Raw genomic sequence first — 13,046 nt, forward strand, 5'->3', positions numbered from 1 at the left:
TTATGTTAAAGTAATAGCTGTATAATATCCATTTCAACATTCTCTTTTTATTGAACATTTAGGTTGTTTCCAGTTTTTTTTTTCACAATTATAAACAATATTCAGCAGAACTGCCAATTACTGCCGCCATTTTCTTATTATGTTTTTCTTAAAGTAGCATCACGAATTACTGAGAATTTGGACTTGACTTTCAAAAAGATCTGAATTTGAATCCCTTAACTTGTAAGCCTCTGTTTTCTCATCTATAAAATGAAAAGAATGTTAATACCGGAGTTCCCGTCGTGGCGCAGTGGTTAACGAATCCGACTAGGAACCATGAGGTTGTAGGTTCGATCCCTGGCCTGGCTCAGTGGGTTAAGGATCTGGTGTTGCCGTGAGCTGTGGTGTAGGTTGCAGATCCCGCGTTGCTGTGGCTGTGGTGTGCAGTGGCTACAGCTCTGATTAGACCCCTAGCTTGGGAACCTCCATATGCCACGAGAGCAGCCCAAGAAATGGCAAAAAGACAAAATATATATATGTATTAATACCAATTAAATGAGATGGTGATTTATGTACAATAAATCTTGGGATATAATATGTGCTCAATAATGTATAGTGGTTATTTTTACCGATCATTATTATTGTACATACATTTCTAATTATTCCCTTAGGATAAATTCCCAGAACTGAGATTGCTAAGGTACAAATATTAATGGTTTAAAAATCTTTTAGAGGCGTCCCCACTGTGGCACAGTGGGCTAATGATCCATCTTGTTTGATCCCTGGCCCAAGAACTTCCATATACCATGTGTGCAGCTGAAAAAGAAAAAAAAATTATAAATATGAAAAGTTGTGCCAGTTTACACTTGCAGTCCCATTATATAGGACTGCTTCCTTGGACTCTCACCCACACTTGATGTTGTTAAGATATTTTTTGTAGGAGTTCCCGTCGTGGCACAGTGGTTAATGAATCCGACTAGGAACCATGAGGTTGCAGGTTCGATCCCTGCCCTTGCTCGGTGGGTCAAGGTTCCGGCGTTGCCCTGAGCTGTGGTGTAGGTCGCAGACGTGGCTCGGATCCTGCATTGCTGTGGCTCTGGTGTAGGCTGGCAGCTACAGCTCCGATTCAACCCCTAGCCCGGGAACCTCCGTATGCCGCGGGAGCGGCCCAAGAAATGGCAAAAAGACAAAAAAAAAATATTTTTTGCAAACTTGGTAGGTAAAAGATGGGCATTTAATTATTTCTTCAGCTGCATTTTTTTTTTTTTTTTTAAGGCCGCACTTGCAGCATATGGAGGTTCCCAGGCTAGGGGTCCAATCGGAGCTGTAGCCGCCGGCCTACACCACAGCCACAGCCGCACTGGATCCGAGCCATGTCTGCCACCTACACCACAGCTCACAGCAACGCCAGATCCTTAATCCACTGAGCCAGGCCAGGGATCAAACCTGAGTCCTCATGGATACCAGTCAGGTTTGTTAACCACTGAGCCACAACAGAAACTCCTTCTTCAGCTACTTTTTTTTTTTTGTCTTTTTGCCATTTCTTGGGCCGCTCCCGCGGCATATGGAGGTTCCCGGGCTAGGGGTCGAATCGGAGCTGTAGCTGCCAGCCTACGCCAGAGCCACAGCAACGCTGGATCTGAGCCGAGTCTGCGACCTACACCACAGCTCACTGCAACGCCAGATCGTTAACCCACTGAGCAAGGGCAGGGACCGAACCCGCAACCTCGTGGTTCCTAGTCGGATTCGTTAACCACTGCACCACGATGGGAACTCCTTCAGCTACATTTTAATAACTAAATGCTCAGGTTTAAAGATTTTTCAAAATACTTTGAAATGGCAGTAGTTTGTGGAACTCAGAAATATTATAACATTAAATTTTGGTAAAAGAAAGGTGGTCTGAATAGTTAATTTCATAAAATATCTTTATATACCATTTTATTACTTAAACCAAGAGAGAAGAGTTTTTGTCAGTAGAGAGAGACATAGGCTTGCTTTAATAAGTATCTGAGATTTAATTATAATTAAGCTGTTGCCTCTTATTCACATAGAGATAATGCTAATATATATGAAAGTAGTTTATTCAATTAATTTAAAATTTACTTTGTACTTCTCTTAATTTGTTCAATAAATCCTTTCTCCATAGATAAACTCCTCAACACCACCAAAGTCTGTATGAGGTATTATTCTTACATTCTGGGAGGCATACCATGTGTTCCATTAAGATATTTGAATATCCACAGAGCTTCCTCTTCTCCCCCATTTTATTTTTTGTAACCCTGACTTTATCCTATTTGAAAATTTTAATTCCTTTATCTATTTTTGCATCGATAGGTTTAAAAAAAAAACTATTTCACTATTTCTATTAATGGAATTAAATGAACAAAAGAACAAAGCAGTAGAATTCGATTTTAACTAATTACCTTGTCTTGGTGCTTTCTGAGTATACAGTCAGTACAGAGATGAAATAGAACAATCTGATGCAACGACCTTGTTTGAACAAAATTAAGTAAAAATATCAATGATTTATAAAAATACACCCATTAATAATATAATATAGTTTTTAAAGGACTGAAAATTAATGGAAGAAATTTTCCTTTCCACTAGCTTTGCAAGAAAGAAATAATCTTCTTTGAATATCCTCCTGTAAATCCCACTGCAAATTGTAGTCTGCACAGAACAGAATCATGGTGCCTAATCCTCCTCTTTTCATGGTTTAGTCCATACAAAGAGCAGAGCTGGAAATTGGATCTTTTGACAGCAGTTACTAAGCAACAGAATTTGGATGTTTTTGGTTAACATCCTAATATATCATGTAGTTGATTTGTTGAAGATGGTGCATTTATTAACTGAGAAAAGTGGACACCCCGGAAGTGACCACAAGCCCCTGTACTGCTGGGGCCGGGGGTGGGGGGGTGAGCACTTGTTTTTATTTAATACACTTTATCTTTTGACATTTGTATCTGTTTGGCACACAAAGGAGAATGGTGCAGATCTTTAGTAGAACTTTTAGACTTTTGAGATTTTTTATATTATTAAAAATACCCCATTCTGTGGCTCATGTTACATGAAAATGTAAGAATTTTTCCTGAAAAGTAGGGAGAACAAATAAGGGATATTAAGGTCATTCCAGGAAGCTTTAGGGTTTTGCCAAAAGTTGAGGTCCACTTCCCGAGGCAGTTTCACTAGAAGACGGCTAATGTTGGCTTGGTCTACTCCCAAGCTATTTTTAGAAACTCGAGATTATTACTGATAGCACCAACTTGAATTTGTTCATTTACGTTTTTATATGCTACCAAATATGATTAGAGTATGCTTTCAACTAATTGCTGACAGATTAACTACATTAGGGATTTTCTAAGTCATCACATTCCTCTTGTCATCAGATTCCTACTAACTAGGTACCTCATGCCAGCCCCTTCAGAACAGAGATGAACTCTTTCAGCCCCAAAAGAACCAGAGAATTCTGCTTCACTTATCTCATAGCACTAAAGAGGTGCTAGAAAATGGAGGACAGGATCTACTTAGAACACACGTTGCTGTGGTTTGTGATTCTGAAAGGCTGGGATTAACGTGGAGCTAATGCTGGCCTGTACCCACGTGTATTCATGTAGGCTCCAGAGTCTGCAGCTGCCACCCCACCTCTCCACACAGGTGGTCTCCAGCCCAGAAGCGGGCTCTGTGCCTTGAGAGCTTGCGGAGTCCTTGAGGACCACAGTCAGCCTGCCCCTAAGCTTCCCGAGGCTGGAACGCCACACCTCTTTTCACCGTGCATCTGGCATGCCCCCTGCCTCAAGCCCAGGCTCCCCTTGAGCCTGATGGGTCTCTGATGACCCACTACCTGCCTTTGCACATAAGAGGGGAGGCACCAGTTCTCATAATGTCCACAGGTAGAAATGGACCAGGCAAGTCTATCTTCTAGGATGGGCTTCTCATTTTTTCCCCTGATGTCACTCTTTGATTTATTTATTTATTTATTTGATGTCACTCTTTTTTTTTTTTTTATTTGCTGTCGCTCTTTTCCACACTCTTTCTTCCATTTTTCCCAGTCTTTTCCTTTAGCCTTCTCTTTCAGACTTCTCACCTGACTCTAAGAATATGTGTGTGTATTCTGATAATTTTACCTGCTCTACAGGAAATACCCTGATAGAACCTGGATGACCATACATTTCACTTTGCCCTGTGCAGCCATGGTTTTTACCTGTTGTCCCAGCGTGATTATTAACAGCTCCCCCCTTTCAGGGATCCTAGTTCGTGTGGTAACTTCTGTGATCCCCTACTGATAACCTCTCCAGCAAGAAAAGACTTGAGCATCAATTATACTTCAGTCTCACTAAATGAAAGGATCAGAATTTAAGTTAATTTTTTTTTTTTTTTTTTTTTACTTTTTAGGGCTACACCCACAGTATATGGGGGTTTCCAGGCCAGGGGTCAAATCGGAACTACAGCTACTGCCCTGTGCCACAGCCACAGCAACACCAGATCTGAGCCACATCTGTGACCTACACCACAGCTCACGCCAATGCTGGATCCTTAACCCACTGAACAAGGCCAGGGATCGAACCTGCAATCTCATGGTTCCTAGTCGGATTTGTTTTCGCTGCAGCACAAAAGAAACTCCTAAGTTAATTTTTTAAAGAGTCTGTGAGATACCACCATGAGCCCCAGCTTCAGCCCACCTAGCTAAATGTTGCTTTGGCATTTGGTCTGGAGCAGGCACTGCATATTTGCTGTGTGCTGTTGCTAATGGCAAGTTTGACACTTGAGTTGTTGTATTCTAGCTGGGGCAGTTTGTATAGTTTTACTTTTTCTGCCTCTTTCCTTCTAGTACCTCTCCTCCTTTTTGGGTTTATCTACCTAAAGTTATGGTAGAACTTCCTAGCTCAGTATGTAAATATCTCACTTAGATTTTAGTCTGACAGCTAATCGCATACACTTGCCAGTCGAATCTGAATATCTCCTTATTTAGAATGAAAGAGGCTGAGGAGACTAGGCAGAAAGCATGGATTCGGGGGAAGAGTGATGACCTTATATTACACTAGTGACTACATATGGAAAAGAATGTGTGTGTAAGGAGTGAAAGGTGTGTGTGTATTTAAATTATAGCAGAGTCAACTGAAACTGGTCAAGTTACAACTGGAATAGCATAGCCTTTGTCATGGTTAGTATGTTGTTAAGAGAGTTAGCTGTGAGTGCTCCTCTCCCTGTGGTAGTAATGAGTACATTAAGAGCTGTCTATTAAAAAAAAAAAAAAACTGCTTTAAATGGCTGCTGTAGGTATTTTTCTTCTAAAATGTTATAGGTAGGCCATGCGGCCAGCTGTGAAGTGATTTGTAATGCCTTGTGAATCACAGTATCCGAGATAAGTTGGTGAGATTACAAACAAATTTATCATCAGTTTAGACCTCAGCAATGTCCCAAGTGAAGTTATAGCCCAGTAAGCTCTACAAGCTTTGAGAAAGGAAGAAAGACTGATTCGGGAAAAATGTAGAACTACTCTAAGTAGCCAGTCCATGATGTCCTGGGCCCATGTGGCTCTAATCCACAACATTACAGCCTGACAGAATCCTATGCTCACACCAGAGCCTTTGGTAGAATTCTTAACAAATGTTTTAAGGAGCAAAGCATTGTTTTCAGTGACTCCTTGAAATCACCTCCGTTTGTAAGATAATACACTGGCTACTGTATTGGTCCAGTCCTCAAAAAATAGCAAGGAACCCACAGTGGAACTGCTTCTCAACTTTTCCATTGTCTCTTCCATTTCTCTTCCGCTTCATCTCTCACCTACCACCCCCTGCACACATAGCACCGGCACTGACACCTCTTCATTTTATTCTTACTGACTGTATGTTAGTTCCTGCAGCGCTCCTGAATTTTCTCATCTTTGTGCCTCCTAATAACCAGTCTGCTTAGAAAAAGCAGTTTTCTACTGAGTTGCTCCCAGCTGTTTTCTACTGAATTGTTCATCCGTCAGGTCTCAGCTTGAATGTCACTTCCTAAATTTAGGCGACCATCGTTGACTTCATACGCTCTTATATCGGGCATGATAGGCTAAGTTATGCTGCAATAATGAACAGCTCCAAAAGTCTCAGGGGCTCAGTACAGCAAAGTTTATTTCTTGCTCGCATTACATGTCCGTCATGATTCAGAGGGCAGACTCTGCTGCAGTTTCCCCTGAGACTCAAGCTAATAGGGAATAGAGGCTACATCTCACATGTGATTCCATGACAGCCAAGGCAGGGTAGAGGACGTATGGTGAATCCAGCACTCCTTTCAGAAAGTGATATATTCCCACTCATATTTCACTAACCAAAGAAAACTCCATAATCATTGCTAACTTAAGAGAGGGTAAGGAGCTATAGTCCTACTGTGTGCCGGAGAGAGAACCAGGATGTGTATGGGATCTCCAGTGACTACCACAGCTGCCTCGCTGTCAACACCACATCATGTTGTGTTTCCTCAAACACAAAAGTGTCAGGCTTTATTATAGTTGCTGTGGCTTATTAATTCATTACTGGCTCCATTGCCTTCATTAGTGCTTGACACATAACAGGAATTGAAAATACTTGCTGAATGAATGAATAGGACAACACTCCAAGATTCAGTCCTCAGCCCTTTATTCTTCCGTTTATACCATTTTTCCTTGAAAATCTCATCCGTCTCATTTTCAGCAATCATCCCCTGAGGATGATCTCCGTGTCCTGACTGCATCATCTGCTGCTTACGTGATATTTCTACTTGAATTTAATGTGTAAATTTAAATTTATTCCTTCAGTATGTATTTGCTGATTACTTTCTGATAAAGCATCATATTAAGTGATATGAGCATGCAGAAATGAATTCAGTAGTACTTGCCTTCAAAGGGCTTACAATCTAGTATAATATAGGGAAGAATACAGTGCATCCATAATATATAATCAATATGTAAAATGCTATACTGAAGAAGAGAGACAAGTGACTTATGGCCAAATGGAATTAGAACTTGTGTTGTTTCAACCATTGAATCCATTGAGCAAATATTATTACTAAATACTCATCTATGCTGGGTACCGGGGAGAACATGAATAAAGTTTTTATCTACCTCACAATCCAGCGAGGAGACAGCCAAAGATGAAAGGGTAGGTGAGATTTTTGACACAATTGGGAGGTGCAAAGGAAAGCAATTAGAGGCATTCGTTCATGCATACAGCAAATATTTATTAAGCACCAGTAAGGCAGCAGACCCTGAAAACCGAATACTAAGGAAGACGGTTCCTACCTTAATAGACAGTGTTTGGGGGAAGAACTTACCATCTAGATTGTCAGCATGAGTTGCTGTTTTGTTTCGCCTTTTTTTTATTGTTCACCTTTGAGAATGACTTTTTGAACATAGAAAATATCTAATTGTGTATCTAATTGGGAGGTCAACAAAATCAAAATTCAGTATTTTGGAATTATATAATTTAAAACCTAGCCTTTCAACACAAAGGAATTTGCATTTCTTTGCTATCTTAAGGTGCTCTTATCTTTTGTCTAGTTCTAAAGATACATCTATCTAATCCTTTATACCTTACTTTAATTCTTTTGTAAACACTTTGGCTGTTATGGTTTGATCTGAGTTGACAGAATTCTGTGTTTTCAGTGTTATTCCTGTTTGACAAGGCCACAATTCTTATAATCAGACGATATTCCATTTCAGATATTCAGTTTCATTCCACACGACACTTGTGGCTCTCTCTAGCTCTTGAGTCACAGCACTGAAGACATGCTCCTGACATAGACGGGAGAGACCATTATGATAAACTTGATGGATTTGTCAGTTGATTAATTCCTGCTATTCCTCAGCATGCGCCAAAGTGACACTTCCAGCTCTTGGAGCTGCAAACAGCATTCCCCTGCTCCTTGCTCAGCCATGATCCAACTGTGACGTCTTGGGCACGTCATTTAACCGCTTTGAGCCTCATTTGACTCATTTTTAAATTGTGAAAGCACTCTCTACATTCTGAAATCCTAATATCAAATTCTAATTTTGTGTACTCTGAAATAATTTGTGTTTTACTATCTTTTATTTGAGCGTTGGTTGGTCAGCATTAACTAAATTTTTCTTCTTGGAAACTGTAATTATGGTGGGCAGTAAGATAATAAATGATTTTGCTTTCTTCTAGATCTTTGATGATGCATACAAATCCCAGCTCAGTTGTGTAGTTGTGGATGACATTGAGAGGCTGCTTGGTGAGTCATAACTTTTGCCATTGGTTCCGTCCTTGTCACATTACAGCTAATGTGTCATAAGAGAAAAATACAGGTGTTTATAAACAGTAAGGCAGTAGAAAAACCTTATATCTGAAGTCAACGATGGTATTTATAAATACATGTATAAATGTATAAATACATTTATATCCATCTTATGACCATAACTAGGTTATAAACATCTTTCCTACAAGGGCCCTGTCTTACGTTATTTTGTATCTTCCACAGAGTTCCCTGCCCATAATAAATGGTTAATGATTTTCTTTAATGGATATATTTGCTATATAGATAAAATATCTCTGAACTACCTCTACAGAGCTTCTACTTGTAAACTTTGATAGAATGAAAGAAAGAAGGATTTAGGAGTGGGTAAAATCTACAGACTGCCTGTAGCACCTGGAGCAAAAGTTAAACTTTCTGTACCTCAGTTTCTGCTCATATAAAACAGAGACTGTATTTTCTTCCTTACTTATCCCACAAAGTAATTGTAAAGACAAAAATGAGGTAAATGTTGTTGCAAACATTCTGAAAGTTAAAAGTGCTCTAAAGTAATTTTTAAAAACGTCTGTTAAACATCTCCTAAGTTTAAGTGTACTCCTGCAGACAGCAAGGATGAAGACAGTTCGTATACTCAGCTTGTAAGATAGATTCTACAAGTAGATGCCAGAACAGTGTCGTTACACTTACATTTTATTTCATCGCCCCCCCCCCAAAATAAATCTGGAATAAATTCTTTGTAACAATGGCTCAAGGTATTGTAATCAACTGGATTGAAATAGACCTCATCTGCTAACTTAATAAACGTCAGAAAATACTGCCAACACTTGATCAACTAACCCCTTCTAAGGGGTCCAGAATGCTCTAGTAATGATTCCACGTTAACTATTCTTGCTATATTTTTCCCATGATTTTCAGACGTTGGCTTTACATCCTCCTTTATTTATTTATTTCCTCCTTCCTAAGACACTGTTTGTTATAAAGCAAAGCAGGTATATCTGTAAGTTCTTCTTAAATTGATAGTTTTATCTAGTGACCTGAGTTTTTGGTGTGCTATTTTTGATACATTTTAGCTCAGTTTATGGGATTATTTCTTTAAAAGCTTTTAGGCACATACTCATAGCTCTGTGTAAATTCCTTTATCTAAACACAATTGAGATGTGTGGTCATAGCAACACTGCTATGTCAGGAATGTGTGCCCTCTGCGTATATTTTCACTTGTGTGAATAGTTATTATCTTTACTTGTTTGTTCATTTATTCATTAAGCATTTGCTGACCCCTTACCACTGTGCTAGAATTACTAGCGGCTCAGAAAAATAAGTAGTAAGATGCCGTCATTATCACATACATTGACAAAAATTAATACAAAGTAGAATGTGCCATGTGTTCTAGATATTCAGAAAAGGGAAGGATCGTTTTTGACTTCAGAAGGCAATTGCCTTGACAGCAGCTCTACGCACAGAGCAAGGATGCATATGGAACATGCAGAGAAGGCTAAGCAGGTGTCAACTGTGTTGAATCTTGAAGGATTGGTTGAAGTTTAACAAGTAGAAAGTTCTTTGAGAAGTTCACTGTTCTTTACCTTCTGAGGACCAGTCTTAGTGGCTTTACCATCATTTCAGTTATATTGAAGCACCTTCCTTACATTATCATTACTTGCCTCTGCCCATTGTCTAGTATCATATTTTGTTACCTGTGCACTTACTGTATTGCCACGGTTTGTAGTAATTTCTTGGAAATATTTAGTAAGTACACCTGGAGATGTATTCCCCCCTTAAAAAAAAAAAAAACAAAAAAACTGTCTCTGAATATCAGACCAAGATGTCTCCATGAACTCAAAATGGATAGTTGAAGCACTTTATGTATCATTTTAAGCATTTAAGTTATTGAAGATCTTTTTCTTTTTTAAAATGTGTGTTTGAAATTCCCACTGTGGCCCAGGGGGTTAAGAATCCGACTGCAGCAGCTTGGGTTGCTGTAGAAATGTAGGTTCACTCCCCAGCCCAGCACCGTGGGTTAAAAGGATCCAGCATTGCCTCCTCTGTGGCATAGGTCTCAGCTGCGGCTGAGATTCAGTTCAAGGATGTTTCTTTAAAAAAAAAAAAAAAAAGTTTATTTTTATTTTTTTGGGCCATGCCCATGGCATTCGGAAGTTCCCAGGCCAGGGATCGAACCTGAGCCACAGCAGTGACAACACTGAATCCTTAACCACTAGGCCACCAGGGAACTCCTGGTGATATTTTTTCTTGAGCATTAATTGCATGACTGTTATTTAGGACTGTTGATGCAGAAAAATCTGAATGTTTGGAATATGTGCACATATATGTTGAATTTCTAAACAATAACAATGCTTCTCTTCCAGATTATGTCCCTATTGGCCCTCGATTTTCTAATCTGGTATTGCAGGCTCTTCTTGTGTTACTGAAAAAAGCACCTCCTCAGGTAAAAATAATATAAGGAACATTTTCACAGAGTTTTTCCAGTAAATTATACATTGGTACACTCTCTGAATAAGCATGTAAAACTCTCATGTTGAAGGGATTTTGAAAGGTCATCTGATCAGGCCTTCTGTCTTAAGGTAAATGATTTTCTTAAAAGTAATCAGAGAAGTTTTTCGTTCCTTTTCTGAGGATCTCAAAATCCCAGTTTCAATTAGTATTCTCTTTTGTTGTTTTATAACTTCACCACCATATTACACACCCCTACCCCACTTCCATCTCTCATAAGAGATATTAAATTAATATATGATATTAATGTGGAAAGGATTAAACATGTCTCCATTTGTTTCATTTATTGTTCTTAGGTTTTCCTAAGAATTGTATTTGGGGAAATTTATGTCCTATAGGGAATTTTGTTTTGTTTTTAATTTTTACACATGAGCTTAAGTTATTTTTCTTGTGTCATTTGGCACTTTTGAAGAGTGAGTTTTTATATCTAGTATCTTGGTTCGTGTGGTTACATCTTTACTGATGTGGTTGTTGGTGACTGGTGATTTTGATAACACATCTAAACTAACCTATGAGGGTTGGTTAAAAATACTAATTATGTAGAGGCTGCCAGAGCATGTTTGGCTATGACACAAGACACAAATTCTCTTGATTGGTTCTGTGTTCTATTCCCTTGAAGAAATGCCAATCAAAGGCAGATACAAAGGAGTGAAGCACTAACTTAAAAAACATCTTAATGTCTGTATGGGAATCTCATATTTGAAATTAGAGATGTAAACTCAGCTATATGGAAAATATTTAATGTTAAGCTGGTGAATCTAATTTTTAATTCAACAGCTAAAATTATATGTGTGTTTGAAGGTAAAGAATTTTTAGGAGGTCAGGATTTTCTAGGAGTTTTTTTTTTCTTTTCCTAGACTAGTGAAAAGGAACATAACCTAAACCTTGAAAATTTACTACACATAAGCACTGTGAAAGGATATTTTATAATTATTTTTCCATGAACTATCATTCCTAGGCATTGGAGTTTTAGCTTATATTAAAGCTGAAATTAGGGAAATGACTATAATTTTCCTTTTCTGATTCCTTCAATAAATATGTAGATAGATATATCTCAAGCTGTTGAAATAAAAGTAAATAACCTCAATAAATAAATTAATATACACATGTGCAAGCACAGCCAAAAAAAGAGAAAAGAAATGAAGTGCTAATACATGCCATAACATGAATGAACCTTGAACACATGCTGTGTAAAAGGAGCCAGTCACGAAAGACTACCTATCATATATTACATACGATTCCATTTATATGAAATATCCAGAACTGGCAAATTTATAGAGACAGAAAGCAGATCAGTGGTTGCCTAGGACTGGAGGGGTCGAAAGGGAGAATGAGAAGTGCCTACTGCCAGTTTCTTTGGGGATGATGGATATGTTCTAAAATTGATCGTGGTGGTGGTTGCAGTCTACTAAAAACCATTCAGCTGTACATTTTAAATCAGTGAACTGTGTGTTATGTGAATTATGTCTTAATAAAGTGTTGCCAAAAATAAACAGAAAGACAGCTAGATCGATAGTTTTGGAAGCTACTTAAATGATGAAAGGAGGAGTCTATAATCGAGCTAGATGTAAGGAGTGAGCACACAAGGTACGTGGCCCAGCTTGGGGAAAAAAATCTTAGAAATGGGAGTTGGATCATTAAAAAGGGATGTGGAGCAAATTTCTCTAAGTATTGGAAAGGAAGGATGGAGGAATATGTAAGAAGTAAAACATCTGGCCGCCTTACTGATTGGAGATGGCAGGGATTCTCTTTTCAGAGACTACCAGCCTGTTATTAATCAGAATTTGGTACTCTGACCGGGACTGCTACATAACCTGCTATATAAGTGAGTGAGTGGCAGAAGAAATTAATGTTTAAAGTATTTCTAATTGGCATATAGTTACCACAATAAAAATGTGCTTTCTCTTTACCACCTTGCTTTTAAAAGTTCTCTCAGGAAAATAAGGGGAAATTTTTCAGGCTGATCCAATATCATGGCTGTTTTGTCATTCTAAAGTAGAAGCATTCACTTTACCAAACCATTAGCGTGTAGATTTTTTCAGATGTTTTCAATTAAATATTAAAGGTATATGAATGTGGTAGAGACGCATAAACTGGTGGAACGCTGTAAGGTTATCGCTGTCAGGAAGACAGCAATGGTGTAGGTATTTTTCTTTAAACAGAGGAACTGTACATGCGTGCAATGCAGTAATCATATCAGTCACAGAATCCTTAGTTTCGCATTTGTTGTAATTCAGCCTTCACCTAGAAAAACTGCGTGTGCATGTGTGTACATGCTTCAGTAGAAGAAGCCCTTCAGGGACACCATGTTGTTAGGTATCAAGATCTTCTCT

At 38.6% G+C, this 13,046-nt stretch overlaps 1 protein-coding gene across 1 annotated transcript in view; it reads left to right on the top strand.

Moving 5' to 3' along the window:
- Window positions 1-13,046, top strand: part of NSF (N-ethylmaleimide sensitive factor, vesicle fusing ATPase) — a 164,566-nt gene that overhangs the window by 126,065 nt on the left and 25,455 nt on the right. The window contains 2 exon segments of the mRNA XM_047756839.1: window positions 8,124-8,190; window positions 10,569-10,648. Coding sequence (XP_047612795.1) covers window positions 8,124-8,190; window positions 10,569-10,648 — 147 coding nt within the window.

The sequence above is a fragment of the Phacochoerus africanus genome, chromosome 14 (genome assembly GCF_016906955.1).
Source record: "Phacochoerus africanus isolate WHEZ1 chromosome 14, ROS_Pafr_v1, whole genome shotgun sequence".
Classification (NCBI taxonomy): Eukaryota; Metazoa; Chordata; class Mammalia; order Artiodactyla; family Suidae; genus Phacochoerus; species Phacochoerus africanus.